This window comes from Papilio machaon, chromosome 20 (genome assembly GCF_912999745.1).
Source record: "Papilio machaon chromosome 20, ilPapMach1.1, whole genome shotgun sequence".
In the NCBI taxonomy this organism is placed as follows: Eukaryota; Metazoa; Arthropoda; class Insecta; order Lepidoptera; family Papilionidae; genus Papilio; species Papilio machaon.
Window position 1 is genome coordinate 3,795,924 of NC_060005.1, and position 21,690 is coordinate 3,817,613.

At 32.5% G+C, this 21,690-nt stretch overlaps 3 protein-coding genes across 3 annotated transcripts; all 3 read left to right on the plus strand.

Moving 5' to 3' along the window:
- Positions 1–2,782: 2,782 nt before the first annotated feature.
- LOC106716370 (G-patch domain and KOW motifs-containing protein) lies at positions 2,783–6,413 on the plus strand. Its single transcript, XM_014509880.2, has 6 exons — positions 2,783–3,071; positions 3,563–3,848; positions 4,119–4,207; positions 4,528–4,699; positions 5,269–5,401; positions 5,953–6,413. Exons 1-6 carry the CDS (start codon positions 2,953–2,955, stop codon positions 6,411–6,413), a joined length of 1,260 nt encoding a protein of 419 aa, XP_014365366.2. The 5' UTR covers positions 2,783–2,952.
- A 1,919-nt stretch (positions 6,414–8,332) lies between these two features.
- Positions 8,333–12,425, plus strand: LOC106716373. Its single transcript, XM_014509883.2, has 3 exons — positions 8,333–8,937; positions 10,283–10,304; positions 12,192–12,425. Exons 1-3 carry the CDS (start codon positions 8,776–8,778, stop codon positions 12,323–12,325), a joined length of 318 nt encoding a protein of 105 aa, XP_014365369.2. The 5' UTR covers positions 8,333–8,775; the 3' UTR covers positions 12,326–12,425.
- A 4,400-nt stretch (positions 12,426–16,825) lies between these two features.
- On the plus strand, positions 16,826–21,373 carry LOC106716355 (chromatin assembly factor 1 subunit A). Its single transcript, XM_045682813.1, has 6 exons — positions 16,826–17,885; positions 18,472–18,727; positions 18,909–19,325; positions 19,561–19,739; positions 20,006–20,167; positions 20,826–21,373. The coding sequence occupies exons 1-6, from the start codon at positions 17,037–17,039 to the stop codon at positions 21,291–21,293; spliced, it is 2,331 nt and encodes a 776-aa protein (XP_045538769.1). The 5' UTR covers positions 16,826–17,036; the 3' UTR covers positions 21,294–21,373.
- The last annotated feature ends 317 nt before the right edge of the window (positions 21,374–21,690 follow it).

Consider the following 21,690-nt stretch of genomic DNA (forward strand, 5'->3'; position numbering starts at 1 on the left):
AAAAATTAAAGAAAACATAATAGAACATTAACCACATTTTATATTACGAGAAGTTAAACATATTATTAGACACGTTATTTAAACATTGCTTACTGCCGCCGGCGACTCCGTCCGCGCGGAATTAACAAAAAACTTAATTAGTAGCCTATGTGTTCTTCCAGACAATTTTCTACATTCCTATCAAATTTCATTAAGATCCGTTGAGCTGTTCCGGAGATAACTTCAAAACAACCTAAACAACCTTACTTCAATTAATATTGAATTAATAAGTTCTGTTAATTTAATAGTCTCTTCCATATTCACATATATAATATTATAGGTATTAAAAGTTGTATAAATTAAAAACAGGCAGCGCGACACGCTGTTTAGGTATGCTTTTTATACGGTGCTTCACGTTTTGAAAGCGCGTTAGAAAAGTGGCGTGGCAAATAGCAGCGGATTTATTTATTTAAAACTACGTTGCTTTTTTATAAAGTGACTAGAAAACGTTAGAAACATGACGTTTTATTCATCATTTTTAATACCGGTGCACTTTTATGATTACTCAGTAATTTGCTCAGTGCTAAAATCAAATTTGAAATGTCAACTAACAGTAAAAAAAGAAACATAAAGCTAAGTATTATTGAAATCTTCGTTGATTTTTTGTTTTTCTCATAAATAGGATATTAATCATGGGTTTCTGAGACCAAAATCCCTGTTTAAAACATATTGTTATATATCTCTATCTATCTACAAATCTCTGTTTTGTCAAAGATATTGACAGGGGTGACGATAAGTTTTATAAAGATATTATGGTCTCAGAAACCAACGGTAAGTCGTTGAGTATGAGCCCGGATTTCTCAGTCAGCTTTCATAAACACAAGAACATAAGTAATTTCAATATACTTTTTTTGTTAAACACACTTATTTACATTATTTACTAGTATGAACTCGATAGCAAAACTAACCTCTTTTTGTGTAAAATTGAAAATAGTTGACGATACTGAGTCGATATGATAACAAAAAAAATATTTTATAACACTATACATGTCAGCATCTATTTAAGTATAGAAAAGCTAATTATTACCTAGTCAATGTGTTGCCGATCGATACAAAATAACAATCAATTGGGAGTGTGAAAAAAAATTAATGTTTATTTTTTATATATATTTTAAAAATTTCATTATTAATTTTATCGATGTGTAACGTGAAAAACGAAAACTATTTTTTTTTCAATTAATTACAAGCGATTTAAAATTAAAATATAGTCACGTGAATGTGAACGATAGCCACAATACTTGTGACGTCATAATGTTTCGCAAATTCATAATGGGTATGTTCCGATATGCACTGCGACCACTGTACAGTGTGACGTCAATTCAGTATGCTGTGAAGCCGTCCGTCTCTTTATAGCCAGTTGTACTGGTTACGATTTAAAACGGAACGCAATCCCGTTTACTTGCAGCAGCATTTTTTGACACAGCATTCAAATGAGTGTGTTCAAGTTTTCTAGTACATTGAAAAACTGTTTTGGAGTAGTGTCAAATTAAAAATATTTTAATTAATATGAATTGTAAATTGAATTTATAATATAATAAAACTAAGTACTTTTTCATAAAAAAGAATATGTTTTTCATTATCAACACAGTCTAATAAGGTTAATTTTTGCAATTCTTCCATTGTTTTATTTATTAATCCAAACTAATTACAGAACTTTAAAATTTTCTGATTAAACTGTAGCTTTGTTTATAAGACGTTAGGCACTCGAGTGGTTTTGACTGATCACGTGATCAAGGTATTGCGAGTACCTTACCTCGAAACCGCCAGTGCTCACAGTAGCATATGGCGGCGATTTATGACGTCATATATTTCCCTAGGGTACTGCGGCAGTATACTGGCAGTCCATAACAGAACGATTTTTTCTACAGTGATAGCACTGTGCAGTGTTCGCAGTGCATATCGGAACATATCCAAATGCATCGTTTACCGCTATTATACGTCAGCTGTCAAGTTGACAATAAAACAGTATGACGTCACACGCGCTCAGATTTGTTCGGGAGTTCTCGGCGCGTCTTCGGTACTGGATTCAAAAATTAATTTTGATTTTGATATAACTTTTTAATTATTGCGAAAAATAAAAAAATAAAAATTGTTTTGCTACAAAACTTATAGATGATCTTTCCATTTTTCAAAGGAAAAAAAAAATTCACACACTCAATTGGCATAAATTATAAAGTAATATTTACCTTTCCGGATGTTGTATTTCTGTCTTAAACTATAATATTATACGGTCGCCGCCTCTATAGATGATACCAATCACTACTTTCAGAAGAAAGTGTTGAGGGTGCCACAATCTCCACTGACATTGCAACACTTTACAATACGTCACTACATCTAACGAACTAAATTCATTTCAAATTAACCCTAGTATTTTAGACTTATCTTATGTTATTGCCTTTACATTTTTATTCCGCGGTAATATATTTCCAACATCACATAAAATTAGCAGGTACTCAAAAATTACAAAAAAATTCTTTGACAGCTTGACTATAATCAAAGATGACAATGCCATGGTAATGTCATGTAATTACAAGAAATTATTTCCGTAGGTTTTCCGCAATATGTCCAAGTGTTCTATTTTTCTGGGCACCCTATACCAAGATATTTTTGGGAATGATGTTTTGGTTTTTCTTTATCTGTTTTATTTATTTTATCTATGGTAGGTGTCTTGTATGTCAGTGTCAACGTCTTGCGCTCCTTTGTGTTACGATTACGAACTACGAAGTAGTCACATACTCTTTGCTTTGTGTTTTCTTTTGGCTTGTTTGCAAAAAGGAAAACATGCACTTTCTGTACATTTTGTGTTAAATATATGACTCTTTATAAATAATTTGTAATCAAATTTTATATTGCGAAGAAACAAGCATTTACACAAGCATAAATGGAAGTGAATACGTAAATATCAAACTCAAAATGGAGAATAAGAAAATATCCTTCGGATTTTTGAAAACTAAGAAACAAGAAAAGCCTATTATTGCTGAACAACGCGACTACATTGAGAGTGTCGAAGAAAATGCCATCAAAATCATTGGGTATATACAGCTTTTACTTATTAAACTGGGCTCACGATCTATCGGTCGTGAGTACGAAGGTTTGTAAAACACTAATTCGTAGAAGCAAATATGTTTGGATACGATTTTTAATTATTAAATGTTTACCCAAATATGAGATCCCAACATTTTCTATACTAAATTCTTAAATACAGTTCTATGAAATACAATTTTCTAACTCGAACATAATCTAACCTCAAAAACAAATATTCAAATCTGGATAGATAAAAAAACTCTCCTGTCCATAGTCTGTTAACACTCAAGGGAAAAATAAGAATTGAATGAAACCTAAGTTGTGAAATTCTGTTTAATCATTTAGGCTACAAGTGGCCACAATGGAACATACATACATACAAACCAACATACATAAAAACTTACATATGCGTAAAAATATTAACATCTTGAGTTGCTTGTATAAAAAATACACAGAATATAAAGATCTAAGCTTAATATTGTACTTTTAAAAATTACAGAAAAGAAGTGGCACAGGAGGTGGAACCGCTCATAATTCCTATGAAACCAAACACATTAATTACTGCTGAAAGATTAAAAGAAATAGCTGAGAAAGTTGAAAGTTCAATTATTGAGCCGGAAATAAGTCAAGTACCTGAAACTCAAAATGAACCAAAAGAAAATGAGACACTTGACCAAATGGCTGTTCGGGAATTATTGCAAGAAGCTAAACAGGACAAAAAACAAGAAGTTCAGTCACTCAAAATACTTGTACCATCAACTCCAGTAATAGATGGTAAAAAAGAGGTAAGTGAGAATAAATATATTAATCTTACTAATATAATTAATCCGAATGTTTTGATGGATGGATGGATGTTTGTTTGATGGTATCTCTCGAATGATTCAACGAATCTTAATGAAATTTGACACAGATGTAGAATATAGTCTGAAAGGACACATGTTATTACATTTTTATTTAATTCCGCACGGACATAGTTGTAGGCTACAGCTAGTTGTTCATCATTGTATTTTTCCTGTAAATTATGGACTTTTATACTTAACAATTTAATTTTTTAGTCATCTTTAGATGATTATGAAGCAGTGCCTATAAGAGAATTTGGAATGGCCATGCTGCGTGGAATGGGCTGGACACCTGGAAAAGAAACGTAGGTGTTCATTTTTATATTCTACTGTAACATATTTTATACATCCTATCAAATTATGATATTTATCACATAAGTCAGTGGTTCTTAAACTTTTTTGGCTACAGAACCATTTTGGGAATCAAAGTATTTGATGGAATCCACGGTTTTAGGTTTAAGTATTTTAAGGGCCGTGGAGCACACTAAGCTGATATAGACATATCTCAAAAGTCAGAAAAATCCAAAATACTTTAAATATCTACAATTATTTAATAAAATTACTTCATAAAGTCGATCTTTCCATCTATCCAGATACTATAATTATTATTACTCTTTGTTTCTAGGTCAAAATATAAACTGCCTAATTTGCGTCCAAAAGGTTTAGGTCTGGGTGCAGACAAAGTTATTAAAGAGAATCAAAAGAATATGTCAAAAGACAATGATAAGGATTTGGCAATTGTTAAAAATGCTTGCGTAAAGATTACCACTGGAAAATATAATGGATGTTATGGCAAGGTAAGAGACAAAATGTGTTTTTTAAGCATTTATCTAAAACTAGCTTTTGCCCGCGACTTCGTTCCCGCGGAGTTAAAAAAAAAAAGGAAACAGGATAAAAATTATCCTATGTCCTATTCCTGGTTCTAAGCTACCTGCCCACCAATTTTCAGTCAAATCGATTCAGCCGTTCTTGAGTTATAAATGGTGTAACTAACACAACTTTCTTTTATATATATAGATATAGATTGTATGTGTTAGATATTTGTATGACATTATCAATGGGTCATAAGTATATGGGCCAAAGTAACAAATTGATGTTTTTTTCTACCTAGCTACCTCTGAGTTTAGTTAACAGCATAAACTAAACAAAATAGACATTTACAGATGTAAATGTTTTTTTTTGCTGAAGTAAAAGGTCCTGCGGCCTATTTTCCTAAATGGTTGAATCTTTGAGAGCCTCCAAAAAATTCGTCTATTTGCATATTGACCCTTATTAATAGGAGCCTTTGATATTTTGTTGACTGTAGCCAACTACCTAAAAGCATTATTTTCTTTTTCCCCAACCTAATATTATGATAACTTGTCAGGTGGTGAGTTTGGATGAGGATAATGGTCGAGTGATGGTGAACATTCCCATTAAGAAGGAAACCATCAGTTTAAGTGAATTCATGATGCAACCAGTCACTAAATCAGAATTTGACAAACAAGCGAAAGTTATAAGTAAGTTATTCCAACTTCCAGACTATGTTCTACATATATGACAATTTCAGTGAGATCCATTCCGCTGTTTTGGAGATATGTTCTAACAAACATCCATCCATAAATCTAAGCATTCGCATTTATAATATTAGTAAAAAGATGGAGAAATCACTACCATTGCAATTTAAATCCCTATTAGCAATTTGCAGCCATTTCTATGTGGTCTCGCAACTGCTAAAGAAAGTATTAGCCGTCTCTAAGTGGAAACAGGCGTTAAAAGCCTAAAGTAAGATTATTAATTCCAGTCAGTAAAATGACATCTCCAGTAATGCAGGTCTTTAGTCCCAAATAAATAGTGATGTGGTAGAATTGAGTTTTTACAATTAAAAGTTAGTCAAGATTACATTTTTTTTTTACAATTAAATTGCCTTTATCATTATTGTAGTGGGTCACCTTTTTGTTGTATTTGTGACAGTTGCACTTGTCATTTTACTGAATGGAATTAATAATCGTACTTTAAATGCATTTACTATGAGGTTTTACGTTTGATAAAAAATAATTGTTTTTTTTAGATGCAGACTCATATGAAGCCTATAAAAAGAATGAATTACATCAAAAGCCATCAAAATATGAATCAATGAAAAATGAAAGTTCATCCAGTAATAAATCAAAAGATAAGAAAGATAAAAGAGAAATAAAGAATGAAAACGATACATCTCAAAAGAAAAGGGAACATGCTAATGGTAGGAGTAAAGAAAAAGAACAACAATATGATTCATCAAGCAGTGAAGATGATATAAGACAGAAAAGAATAGAAAGGAAAAGATATAGTAGCAATGAATCTCTTAGTTCTGATTCTGACAGAAGAAAAAAAAAGAATAATAAGCACTATAGTAGTAGTGATTCCGAAGATTATAAAAGGCATAAAAGTAGTTCTCGTAAAGAAAAAAAAGATATTGACAAGAAAAGAAAAGGTAAAAAGAAAAAGAGAGATAGGGACCGCTCTCCTAGTCATCGTAAGCATAAAAAATAATTAAAAAAAAATCATATTATAATCTTTTGCATTTTTATTGGTGTTTTTTATTTTCCGAATTTTACCATATCATTGACTTTTTTTTATCTGTATGCAAATGTGTATGTGTCAAAAAATCATGGTCTCATTCAAGACATTTGCATTTTTATATCTTACTAATATTATACATAGGAAAGGTTAGAAGGATGGATGGATGTTATCTTAGATCAGTCATAAAAGGTATCTGCAAAACGGCTCAAAGGATCTTGACGAAACTTGGCACAGATGTAGACCATAGTCTGGAAGAACACAGGCTACATAATAAGTTTTTTTAATGCCGCGCAGACGGAGTCGCTTTCGACAGCTAGTTATAAATAATAATGTAAAAAAAAGCTATCGAAGGGAACACATAATTCAGCAAATATTGTGACCGGTTGTATTTTTATAGCCAGGTTTTAGGAATTTACATACACTTAAAAATAAGTAAAAACAACGTGTATTCTGAGTATCTTGATAAAATTGCATTGCGCCGTCACATGGTTTCATCTTAAAATAACAATATTTAGTTAGCCCTTGTTTATGGTACAGTTATCTCGTATTTGTTTAATTGTGTGATATTATTTCGCATTCAAATACTTGTGATATCGCTAATGATATTATGCTTTGAATAAAATTATATAACTTTATTATAACATAATAAAGCAAAAATTGGATTCGTTAGTAAATACGCAACAAAGGATATGTGATATATTAAAAAAATTGCCAGTCTAATTATGGTAAGTGAAAAAATTAACAATTGTTCGTTCTCACTGAAGAAACATTCACATAAAACGTTGTAATGTTTCTCAGAAGTGGAAAACTTGTCTTATAAGATATTTCAGCAGCACGGCTTACAATAATCATCATAGCACACGATTAACATCGATTTTACTGATATTGCCTATTTGTTAATGTACATGGTAACACATCCTCTGGAGTCTCCTATTTTGGAGAACTAAGGACAGAAAAAATACGCGTGGAACTCCCACTGGTTCCTATAATACTGGTCATTGGTAGGAAATGCAGCTTGAACAGCTTTTGCTTTATTCAGACTTAAACGCGCCTGTTAAAGTTCTTGACAGTTATTTCTATGTCTATTATTAATTCGAATCCTCGCCACCACTAGCAATCGCAACGGTCAGCGCCAAAATGGCGAAAATGAAATAAACACAATACTACAGCATATAGCCTGTCTATGTATAGAGGTAAGTGGGTACGCTTAATATGTAAAAGTACGTGTTATACGTTAAATAAATGCGTTTTTATATATCTTAGCATATTTCAGTGGTCAGAAATCTGAAAATTGTTTCCACGAATATTTGTTATTAAATCAATAGTAAACCATTATCATAAAGACGAAATGTAGCAAGGTTATGATAAACATGTCTACCAAGGGTAACAAACACAACACCATTTATTACGTATGTAGTTTGAAGGTGATAGTGATGTAAAATTTAAACAAGGATAATGCTTTTGCTGCCTCGTAAATTATTTACGAAGTGTCACCTTCGCAAATGCAACGCCTTGCGAAACAAAAGAGAGTCGTAATATTATAACTAAATACATTTCACGTTTAATTTATTGTCTAACAGCAGGTACACAAAGTGTATTTAGCGCTCGCTTTGATAACGCGCGTTTTCAGAATCTTACATTCCCCGTAAAAAAACAAGTAACAAAACAAGCCGTTAACGCATACTTCTACTAAAACAAGCGTCACAATTCGCGTATTGTCGGGATTGAATTATAAAATTTTATAGAAACAGCCTTGGGTTCAAAATTATCGAAACTACGTATCTGGAACATGGCATGTCTAGAATTTTCTGTTACAAACTAAGAAAATAGTACCTACAAAATCTTGCTTGTGATCAAACAAAAAATAGTCGGGAGAAAAGCGGTTTTTTTGTACATAGTTTTCTGTACACATCGTAATTATGTCCATGTAACTATTATTTCAACTGAGTGGTGACCACTCATCAGCAGTGATTATCGCTAATCTGTCAAACGTAGGCAGAAAATATTTTGCATCCGTCGGCGCATGACCGAGCCCAGACCGGGCGATGGTACGACGAGTGCCTCAGTTGCTCCCCCGCCATCGACGTTGATGCGCGCACTTACTAATAATTACCCTCTTCATTACCGACTGCACATTAATGACTGAAAATACGCCCAGAATAAACAAGTAAACATCTAAAGCCATTTCCTCACTTACCAATCAATAATGGCGTAGCAACTGAAATTTTATACGATTTCAAATTTTCTGAATCATTTATTGTATTTCCAAAAAGTGACGTTAATTTGGATATATTCAGTGATTTCGTAGAGGTGTATAAAAAAATAATTAACAATGATACAAGACAGTGAGGCGGCCGCGTTAGCGGAGCGGATAGCGGCGTTCAAAAGCGATCCAGAGAAACTGCAACAAGCTACGGAATTCGTGGAGCTGCTTATAAAACAAGCAGAGAAGGAAGCTGGACTTAAACAAAAAGAGAAAGACAAAAACAAATTTGTAAGTATCTATATTTTCCCAGTTTGGAAACCGAATGTACGGAAATGTTAGGGCGGTAAGTGTTTGATGTTCAATGATACAATTTTAGATAGCAAGGACTCGCTTGTCACGAATAGAAACACTTTTTTTGATCGATACACGCATTTTCTTATGTATGCATTTTCATGCTTTTCAATAGATGCATACTTTTGCTTTTAGAACTTCACTGTTTTCGATTCGGTTCGTCATGCAAAAAAAAATCACTTATCATATGAAAAACGTTAGCATTAGTCATAAATTAACATAAATTTTAATAAACATATGCTTACCCCCTCACTTAATTTATCGTTTTATGATACTGAGAGTATAAGCACTGTTAAGACTAAAGTAATTAAATTAAAAATATAATATATATTATTGCGAATACTTGCAAATCTAAGCTACAAAAAATAATAATTATGCATTGTAGTTTTCAGTCGCATATCACCGAGGTTTTCAATTGCCGATACACTTACAAAGTCAGCCTTGTCATTTTCATTCAAAAAAAATTAAGTTAACAATATGTTTTTGAAATGTTTCGGCAGGAGAAACTCCCGGTTTTATTGTTTAAATTGTTTCGTACAATAGGGTAACATTAATGATAATTTTGACAAGCCTATCAAAAGCTCAAGAGATTGTAAGGGTTAATCGGTATACGATATATTAACATGATAAAACCGTAAGCGGTGCTATGGAACTGGCACAAATTGCTTGATCGATAGCCGACATATAGCACCTGTAATATCTAACATATTTACTGCCACTAACTCGCCTGGCGAAATTGAACAAAAAAATAGTATTGACATGGAACGTGTTTATATATATCTATATATATATAAGAAAGTCGTGTTAGTTACACTATTTATAACTCAAGAACGACTGAATCGATTTGACTGAAAATTGGTGGGCAGGTAGCTTAGAACCAGGAAAAGGACATAGGAATTTTTACCCCGTTTTCTATTTTTTTATTCCGCGCGGACGGAGTCGCGGGTAAAAGCTAGTTTATATATATATGAAAAATTAATTGCATGATTCATTAGGTTTGAATTTATTTTACATGAAATAAAAATTAACAAATCTATTCAGACACAAAAAGCATCTTGTGACAAAAACAATTTGATGTTTATTTTTAGGAATCAATAAGGCATTACTTGCGGCAATTTTATAAAAAAAAAATACTTTAATTATTATATATTGGTTACAAATAAAAAAAAAAGTCTTGTAAGACATTTGCTAGCTTACATTAAAGTTTTAATTGCTAGTTTCAAAATTTTTCTGATTTTTGCTGTTTAATATTTTCTTCACAATTATTTTTGCATTGTTACAGGAAGGGCATGATACGGGAGTAGGTAAGTGATTTAGCAAACACATACTTGTCATCATATTTATAACAGTCAGTTTCCAGTGCCGCATCACCTGTACAAAACAATGTCACCGCTCTACTTCTTTTTGAAAATAATAAAGATAAACATGTATTTCGACAGTGAAAACTCACAGTTATACATATGGTAATACTTAGTCAAAAAGCAAACTGCATTATTTCAAAACCTTGTTGGTCTGTTAAAACAGCGTTTCTCAAAATGTACTCGACTTTCTGTGGGGTTCACGAAAATAGGTACTGATCACAGTTAAAAAAAAATTACCTATCTACAAAATGTTAGGACGCGAACCGAAGGAGGGACGCAGGAAAAGAATAACAAATTCTAGGGCCTAGAATTATCATATCTAGATTATATGGTTCGGTATAATACCTACTCCGTCTCGTAGTCAAAAATATTTGACAAACAGCTTAAAAGTATAAAAGATTCTGTTCCGTCAAAAAAACCACAGTATTTTTATACGAATGTTTGTACAATGGAAACCCACGTTAAGATTTTACTGACAATTTGATAAAAGAAGATCCTCCGATGACGCAATATGAGCGTCATTTAGGTTATCATGCTGCTGTACTTACACTTTCTTAAAACGTCGCTACAAATCCCGGTTTAATTTTATTCCTAAGCAACACAAAACATAAGAGTATATTTGAATCTTAACTTTGGGATATATTTGAAATTAAAAAATTATGAATTCATTTTTTAAAGATTATTAAATTCTCTTTTAAAATATTAAATACAGTAGCAGTACAATAATAAATTACTTGGACAAATAATGTAAAGCCTCAGAATATGTTTGTGACGATAAAATGTCACAGTTGTCCTTCATTAGCCTAATGGTTTCTTTACGTTATCTAAGTTATGTGTTTTACAGTGTTCAAAAAATACTGAGATAAAATATTTATGGACCATATTGTTAAAAAGCGCCTCAAAAAAATTTAAAATTACCGGAATATTTTAGTGGCATTTTTAACTTTTGTTTATGCACTTTTTAACTTGTAGGTACTATTTAGAGACCATTAAGTTTATTACTAAATCATTGTTATAAAATTATACTCAGAGAGACAGGCAGACTGATAGTGTTTTAGGTACTTTAATAAATATCAATGAGGCTAGGCAAAGATAAAATTCACCGTATAACGACGCAACCTTTCAGTGACGTATCACTGTCTTTTATTAGCTGGCTGTGTAGGGCGCGACCCTAACGTATAAACTTTATGCAAATCGATAAGCAGACCCTTAGGGAAACTCACTACGTGAAGTTTCAACATTATAGAGCTTACAATTGCTTAATATCTAGACTCGAGTAAGGCTCAAACTTGAGTTTGAGTGACATCGTGATAAAGCATAAGAAAACACGTAGAAAGAGTCTGAGACACTTAACTGCGAAAGAATCACGACTACACTGGACTTGCAATAAGTATATTATTTCGTCTTGTCGTAAGACGTAAAACACTTTTTCGTAAATAAAACAATAGCCAACTTTCAACAAAAATAATACTTATAAGCTAGTCTGAATACAAAATCACTGACAAATAATTTATTACAGACATCTTGTAAGCGACAAAAAACTTCCTGTGTAATTATAGTAACAATGCCTTGTAGAATATTGTGGGTCGCTTGTCTATTCATGTAGGTATATTTATACTCCTTTGAAGCTATTAATAAATCGCTATTTTAAATATCATATTCAATAATATTCTACGCGGTTAACTTTTTTAAAATAGTGTTAGTAACTGAAGGTATTGTAATTAATTACAAAATCTCAATGGTAAAGTTTTTAGTGACCATTTCTTGATGTGGCTTTTACATCTCCTAATTGTGGTCTCTTAGATAAATTTGCTTTTCGTGTCCTTGCAGGTAACATAAGGCGTCGTCTAGGACGCGCGCGTGTGTTCGTTGTGCGCGTTTTTGATGCGCTCTGCCATTGCACACAGACCGCCGCGGCTGCCGCGCGCACCACCGCAAGGAATAATCCCTTCAACAAACGCTAAGCGTATCAACCGCGCGGCAAACGCTTTCTATGTAACCCTCTCCTACAACTTCCAAACTTTAAGTCTGATCTTTTAAATGTAACCAACTATATCATGTATCTTTTTTATATGTGTTAGTATTGTTGGGATACTACTTTGTGTGGATACTTAGTAACTTCGACATATCTTATTGTCGTTCATTAAGTTTCGATCATAATACAAGAGGCCCCTTTATACAATTGTGTCTGAAATTTCATTATGGTTGTGATACATTTTCCAGAAAGTGCATTACGAAAATCTATTCTCACAAGGAAGGGCTTCTTGTATTGTGATATTTTTTCTTTATAATTACTGTTCTATTAAAAACAATCAAACAAATATCGGGTACATAATAGTCAGGGGAAATTAAGTTACAATTTAAACAAATTGGTGAATGTAGTTTCGAGCTTAGAGTGTTTTTAGTGCGGAATCAGGAAAAAGGAATTGGGAACAAAAGTTTAACATAATTTTATTTTACTTTGCCATTTTAGTAGTAACTGCATGAAAATCATCGTTCGTTTGCCATCAAACAATTTGTATTTGTAACCATTTTTCTGGAGTAAGCAAAACCTCGCCATGAATTTACATTTGAACTATGAAGAAACACAAAAAGCTAAACTTTTCTAGCCTTTATTCCTTTTTACGAATTCGTCAAGTTAAATCCGTTTGCGACAATATGTATAAAAATTACGCCGATTATTACTTCTAGGTATATGTAAGTGAGCAAATAATGCAGTATAAGTACTAATCACGCATGGCTAACTTATGAATGCCCCTTCGAATAGACCAAATCGACAACTGCTTGGGGAGCGGGCAACGCATGCGCTAGACTCGGGCTTGATTGACCGAGCTACCCCGCCTCGACAGCCGGTTCGCTCGGTCATTAGGCGGGAGTTTTATCAACATATTTATTAAGATTGCAGCTAACATTTATTGAACAAATTAGTTCATACCATAGAAATGAATTATTTATCACAGATTATCGTAATATATAATTTATTTCATTCTAAAAGTATACATAATTTATATATTACAATTCGCATACTTTCTCTAACCTCAACTCTGTTCATGAAGTATTCCGACATCTTTTTTTTATTTCAATTGAATATCTAATTATATTTTAATGTGTAGATTTACGATATATGTACATACTTAATAATGTTCTTCCAAAACATTCTATTTTAAAATCTGTTGTAATTGTAATCGGTGTGAAAACGCTTATTAGTAAATAAATGTACGTATCCAGAGCTGGGCATTAACTCGTTAATCCGTTAATCGTTAATTAACGAAGTTAACATTTTGCTTAACGGATTAACTTTTAAGTTAACTTCAAAAAGTGTTAACGCTTTTGTTAACTTCCGTTAAACTCAACTTCCGTTAATAAAAGTCCGTTAATCGTTAAATTAGAAACTTGTAGACGTGCTGTCATTTTGTTTAAATTACGTGCCACGCCACGCTTACGAGTTCAACTATGTTGGGCGACTGTCGGCGACTCGAATGGTGAACGAACGAGTTGATGATTGATATATGTGAAGTTCGCGTGCAAGTGTGATGCATCAGAGCGTCCGGGAAAGACGTGACCAACAGGACAAAATCAAAAGAAGGCTCTAAATAGTGTATTTCATTACGAGTATATAAAAGCAAGAGTATGTAATAGCCCACATCCCGAACGCTCTTCGTCCCTGCAATACGCCACTCTTTGAGCAACTGTATTAAAACACTTTTTTACTCGTGCTTTTTCTTTAGCTTTTCCAAACTCGTGCTTTCTCTTTCCCAACTGTCAAAATAATGTCTAAGAAAAAACCAACCACGAAGTTTTTACAAAAAAAAAATCATTGATGTTTTTATGCTTCATGCAAATATTTCTAAAAAGAAGCCCCTAATTTGTTACAATATCAGATTTAATGATTTTATTCAATGAATTAGGTTAGGTTTCATTCTATTTCATCTCATTAAATTTCATTTTCATTTAATATCAATAAAAATAATCTACTGAAGACTTGGCCGTTTTGGCATAGTTCCCTTTGCCTACCCAGAATGGATGAAGAAAACAAAAAAATCTCTGTTTCTATTCTTTTACGGTTGGCGCCATTTTTCAAACATTTTAATTAGTTGAGTTTATTGTGTTTATATTATTCTATTAAATTGCTTAATTTTTTCGCAACTGTATTAAAAATAGTTGTTTAGTACACGTGCGGAACTGTCATTACAACTTGTTCCAACTGTCAACCCTCACCTTCGGCTGCGCCTCGGCTCGGGTAGACATTTGTCGGAACTCTTTGCAATGACAGGCTTTCTGCACTCGTAATGAAATATACTATAATGCATTCATACTTGTCTCTAATACTAATGTGTTATAGAATGTATAGTCAAATTACTATTTTAAACAAGTGTCGCCACAATAAGTATGAAATTAGTATGTATAATTTTGGTATGGTTAACTGTTAACGATTAACTTTAACTTGCGTTAAATTTTCGAGAATTTAACGCTTTAACGATTAACGAAGTTAATTTTTTTATTAACGAATTAACGATTAACGAAGTTAACTTTTCGATTAACTGTGCCCACCTGTGTACGTATCCTATTTGTAATGTAAAAATAAATATACATTTATTATTAGACAACGTCACAGATTAAAAAAATATAGTGCAATGGTAGTAGAAGTAATAATTTTTCACAATTATTTTTATGACCGCACAAAATGCTTCTTTTAATGATATATTTCTACATTTAATTTTATTTTGATAGATATTTATTGTATATATCATAGACGAGCTAATTTAAGTAGTCTCAGTAACTTGAACGCAGAAATCGATAGACATCTAGAAAGAGATGGAATGACGTCTGGAAATACCTTAAATGCACAAAGGAGAATGTTTTTACTAGGACTATATTCTTGTTTATGATCTTAGGCGCACATATTAAAAAATACTCTGGTGCGCCCCAACCATGGGTCTTAGATATATATGTTTATAATGATCTTTTACACAACTCTATAATGTCTTATATTCAATGAAAACGTGCTATATACATATACATATCTGACTTACAGTGTCTTATTTACTTTGTCTGACTTACAATGCTTAACGTAGTTGCTGTCACGTCTCATAAATACCATTCAATTCATTTATTGTTAATTCTATGTAATAAGATATTCCTATGTATTTCGACTATTTAATTTTATATGATATTTACAGACAAACAGTACTGCCCTGATGTATATATAAATACTTTCATTCAAAATAAATTAACGATTAATTAAAGATATTGTAAAGCAAGGCAAGAGTTAACTGTGTTTTATTGAGATCTTCTGTTTTTAAGTCATTTTGAAATGTTTCGTATATTAAAGTTTCAAATATTTTTAATAAAGAAAAATGTGTACATCGTCCATTTGAGTCCGTAATTTAAATCAAACGTAAAGGTATTCTCATATAACAAAATCTTATCTGCAAATATTTAACTACATTTAGTTACGATTTTGTTTTTATGTAAATGTAATTGTGGTAACCACGTAGTACTTCTTTTTCATCGTATTCCAAATAATCGATAAGTAAGCGAGAGAATTTGTAATAAATGTTATTGTAAATAATTAAGAGCTATAAACATAGTGTAGTTAGTTCGATGTTAAATGTGATATCCCGCCTGTACTTCAAATGTGATCCATTTTGAACTTCTTCTAAATAAATTAGTTTTGCGCATTTCGTCTTTTTATTTATTAATAAATACGCTTCTCTCGCTGCTTAAAATTTAACACTGGTTAAAAACCAAGGGACCTAAAAACTAATCAGGTGGATGGCGAAAAAAAGGTATAGGTTGCGTTGTGCCCCATGCATGCCTCCCTTTTAATACGTAATGGTGGCCTGCAATGTCAAGTTGTCGTTTCAAGAAGCATTCAATATGAGTAGTTTAGAGTTTTAAAAAGGCGAAAACCATAATTAATATAAAACAGTAATTTTAGCAACCCTGGAATGAAAGGACCAGCCCAATATAATAATCATGATATCAGGTGAGTGTCTTACTCGTTAAACTCGTTTTGTCACAAATAAGTAATAAAATAATGAATAACATATATGATGATTTATAAAAAAAAATACTTTCCCATGAAAAAGTTTTTGGGCGAATGATAAATCGATTTTGATGGTTGTTTACTGCCATCACTATACTCATTCCCAAAAAAATCCGTCATGTCAAAGACGTCAAATTTGACATTACAAGCGTTCCGTTTCTACTTTGATTTTACACTCGACACTGGCCCAATCCGCTGAGGGAGACCCATAATTTAGAAACTGAACTACTTTGCTTTTTTTTCTATTTTTGTTAATTGATTTAAAAATGTATAGACTTATGTATAAACTTTTAGTTTAACCAAGAAAAGTACCAGTTTATTTTTCCGGTTTTTTCTAGGACTTTAGAATTTATTGCCCTTGATAAAATTACGTTCACAACAATTAAAGGTGAAACGTACGACCACTCACGTTCATGGAACGGAAACGTCACCAACACCAAACTCCCGCGTTTTATAAAGTCGCCTGTCAAAGTATTTTGCATTATTAGGACTGTCGATAATATTGTAAGCTTGTGTTGTGTTGTGCCTTGAAATGTGATTATTTGTTATAATAGAAAAGAGCTTTATTGTTGCTTATTGAAATTTTAACTCAAGTATTAATTTAGTTATTATCTGCAATATTTAAAATGAAAACTCCCAAGTCTGAAGGAGCGGACGTAACATCTTCAAAGAAAAAATTGAAACAGGCCAGGCTTCCATTTAAACTGTTAAGCGGCGTATCACCTGCGACAGAAACTACTCAAACTAGAAAGAGAAAATTATCTGCCCCTGAAAGTGAACCTGTCACAAAATTGGGTAAAGTAACAAAAGAAAACGACAAGATCGAAGATTTGGTTGTTATTAGTGATGAGGACAGTAAGGACGCTACAAAGACACTTACAGAAGACAAAACACCTAATCCCTACGTTAAATTGGTTAATAGTGCTCGGAAGAAAAAACAAATGTCCAAAACATTGAAGAAGAAAAAAAAGGGGAGCGATTCTAAGGATGGTACCACTCCTAGTGAAAGCAAAACTTCAGAGGATTTAGAAAAATTAAATGGTTCTGCATGTATGGACATTGATAACAGCGATAACAATATTGAAATCCCTTTAAATGATGAGTCTTTGGATGTTTCCTTAAAAAACAATGACATTAATGCAGGAAACGAAAAATGCACTGTTGATAACAATGAAGTAACTGATAAAGATGAAGATTGTACTGGTCATAAGACTGAAAACAATGAAAAAAAAGATGGTGAATTGAATGAATCTAAAAACTTAGATGAGGAACTACACATGGTTACTCCCAAACGAAGTACACGAAATAGATCACGGATTGAAAGTAAACTGGAATTGAATACATCACAATCAAGTATGTGTGATGAATCTGCCCAATCAATTACAACACCTCAAACACCTAGACAAACTAGGAATTCAATATCAAGCAGTATGGAACGCACTCCAAATAATTCTGCATCATTAACACCAAAACAGGTAAATTTATTTTATCACAGCTTGTGCTATCAACTTTTTTTCACAATTTATCATTTTGTCAAACCTCATACCTTGTCATCTTACCATATAGGGTTGGCATAATGTGTTTTCATCCTGTAAATCTGTATCATTTGTAACTTTAGTTCCAATGCAAATGCTGTCCTATAGATTTGTTTCTCTAAAAATTACAGTTTGTATATGACGTTTTATGTATTTCAAATACAATTTCTTTTTTATAATGGGCAAGCAGTCACCTGATTTGTCAAAATAGCAAAATGGCTGCTGTGTTGCCTATCTTTAATCAATGGGGGAGGGTTTGCACAGAAGAAGAATATTTCCCTTTCCTCTGCATCCTCTGTCAAATCAAATCCACCCTTCCTATCCTTTATTTATAAGAAAATGGTGGGAAGGGAAAAGGGACTAACATAAAGCCTGTGGCACCATACTCATCGGACAACATGCGGAATCGCTTCCACTTCATTCCTGTCTTGTCGGTAGTTTTGCTAATTCACCGGGCGAGCCAGCCCATTTGTGCTACCGATGTTGTTGCTGGCGTTTACCACTGTTAAGTTATAATATGTTTCAGCAAGTCCAGAAGAAGTTAGACTCAGCAAAAAAGAAAGAAGAGAAAGAAAAAGAGAAACAAGATCGAGAGAAGAAAAAGCAACAGGAAAAAGAAGAAAGGGTTAAACAGAAGCAGGAAAAAGAGGAACAAAAAAGAAAAGAGAGGGAGGAAAAAGAAGAGTTGAAACGAAAAGAGAAAGAGGAGAAAGAAGAGCAAAAACGCAAAGAGAAAGAAGAGAAGGAAGAACAAAGACGAAAAGAAAAAGAAGAGAAAGAACGTCAAAAAGATTTTGAAAAACGTATGTGGTCCCATTCATAATTCATTTAGTTGTTGTTATTTATTCTATTTTTTATTTTATTATGTATTTTTTTGTATGTATCTTAATTGATAATTTACTGTTACAGAATTAAGAGAAGAGAAAGAAAAACTAAAGAAAAAAGAGAGAGAAGAAAAGGAAGAAATGCGTAGAAAGGAAAAAGAAGCAAGGGAAGAAGAAAAGAGAAAGAAACAAGAGGCTTTGGAGTTAGAAAAACAAGAACAAGAACAAAAGAAAAAGAAAGCCGCTGAGGCTTTTGTAAATTTCTTTGTACCAAAACAGAAAACTGAGAAAGACCAGCACACAATCGGTCCTGTTAGCAAAAACAGTGTACTGTCCAGTTTTACAATTAAGGCGGATATGAGATTGGCGCCAACTACCAGAAATTACATAAGTGATGAACAGAAAGAAAATCTAGACAAATTACTTGAAGGACAAAATGCACCAAGTAATAAATTGTATGTAAATAGTTTGAAAGAAGGTTTAAACAAGCCTATGTCTAGTGGGAAAACATGGCCGTTGAGTGATAAAGAAAATGATGATGATGTTATGATTGTGGGTTAGTAACGAATTTTGATAGCTACTTTTAACTGTATTTTAGTATATCAATAAACTACAGTTACACCAACACTCTTGGCCAGTTGACTTTACTTAGTTTAGCCGTCCGATAACAAAAACATGGTCTTTTTTATTTCAAAAATATGATTTTATTTCTCTACTAATTAAATAATAACAAGTGAAATTACACAATATTAAGTTGTTGAATAGTGTTATTAAAAAAAATGTTCTTTCAGAGGATGACTTACCACCCATAGATGATGCAAATGAAATATTATCCTGTGAAACATCTGTCCGTGAGAGACTTCGGCCAAAACTATTAAGTTTCCATGAAAACAGACGTCCCCCATATTGGGGTACTTGGAGAAAACGGAGCACATTCGTTAAACCGAGAAGACCTTTCCAACAGGACCAGGTATTTTTTTAAATAAAAGGGTATAAGAATGGCATGAAATGTTTGTCTCAATAACTGGTACTTGCAAATATAAATATAGAGTAGTTATAACCTTCATTTTCACTTGTAATACTGTTTTCTGTTTTAATAGTTCCATATTACATATATATACAATATATTACTCTACAAAATTGACCCAATCAATCTTTACCCTAAGTCTTTTGTGGCGAATATGCCATATCAGGCGCTGAGCACCATGTACTTGTAACATAACATAATTGTTGCAGAAGCATGTAGACTACGAGGTGGACAGCGATGAGGAGTGGGAGGAGGAGCAGGAGGGGGAGAGCATCGATGGCAGCGCGGCCGGCAGTGATGACGAGCCCGACGCCGACGAGTATGAGGTCGATAACGAGGTCTTCGTCCCACATGGATACTTGAGTGATGAGGTAATTATTATTACTAGCAGTCGACTTGTCCAAATTCAATCATCTATATATATAGAAGAAAGTCATGTTAGTTACACTATTTATAACTCAAGAACGGCTGAATCGATTTGACTGAAAATTGGTGGGCAGGTAGCTTAGAACCAGGAAACGGACATAGGATAATTTTTACCCCGTTTTCTAATTTTTATTCCGCGCGGACGGAGTCGCGGGTAAAAGCTAGTAATTCATAATTTAAGAATTTTTTACAAGCTTTTATTTAGTTTCACCTGACCTGATGTTTGTTATTAAATCCTGCAAATTAAATTTGATCCACTTCCCAGTTACTAATTGAGCTGAAATTGTAAATTGTCGGGTGACAATGCAATATTACAATAACATGGTGCTGATATGATGAAGAAGGTGGAAGGTGGCCGTAGGAACTTCGTAATGAAACAACACAACTGTAATCAATCAAGTTTGAGCTTGTTTGAATCGTCTTGATGAATAATTTTTAGTTTTTTTAATTAATATGAACATAATAAAAGATCGGTTTTAAATGTTTTTTTTTTTTCTTTTAATTTTTTATAAAAATAGCTTTATGCACTTCACAAATTGTAAATTAATTGTTTAAATACAAAATTTAAATACAATTTAACAAAATTCTTTATGTTCGTTTTAGGAAGCAACAGTAGATGAAGATGATGTCCTGTCTCTTTCACCTGAAACACAAAAAGCGAGACTGAAACATCTTGAAGATGAGTTTGAAAGTGAACTTAAAAAGCCTACGGAAAAGTTGAAACCAAGGATGTATGGATTACTATGGGAGACAGCTGATGGGGAAAAACCAGAAAAATGTGTCGATGCTTTGTGGAATTACTTTAAAAAACTATCAATGATCATGAACGATCCAACTGCATTGCTACAGCCATCAAATGAACTTGAAGAAAGTGATAAGAAAAAAATAAAAAAGAAAAAATGTATATCCGATGTGGAAAAAACGCAACCAATTGCAGAAAAAAATAAAAAGCATAAACAAGAAAATAAAAACGTCAAAAGAGTTAAGCCAGAAGCAAAAAAGCCAGTCCAAGAAGTGAAGCAGACACAGCCAGGAATTAATACATTTTTAACTAAATTAAAATCTCCATAAGAAGTATTATGCTTTTATAACAAATATGATCAATTATCCTATTTTTTTACAAAGTAACTTATATATCGCTATAAAAAGGTCAACGGAAAATTATTGTATAAACATCTAACAATTGTTTAACTATACGTTGAAAAATAAACTTGATTTTATTTTAAAATGTGATAATTTTTATTTTTAGTTAAGATTCTGTGATAATTTTAAAAATTCTAGTTTGGAGAGGCAGAAATAACTACTAGCTTGTGTGCTAAATGTAAAATGATCACAGTAACTTCAGTAAAATGAGCACAGAAATCGGTAAAAGTAGACAGTGCAGTTCTTCATGAATTTTTTGCCGTTTTTCTGTACTGCTACTTCTAGATTGTCACCGTAGACTAATCATAGACAATAAAATTCAAAT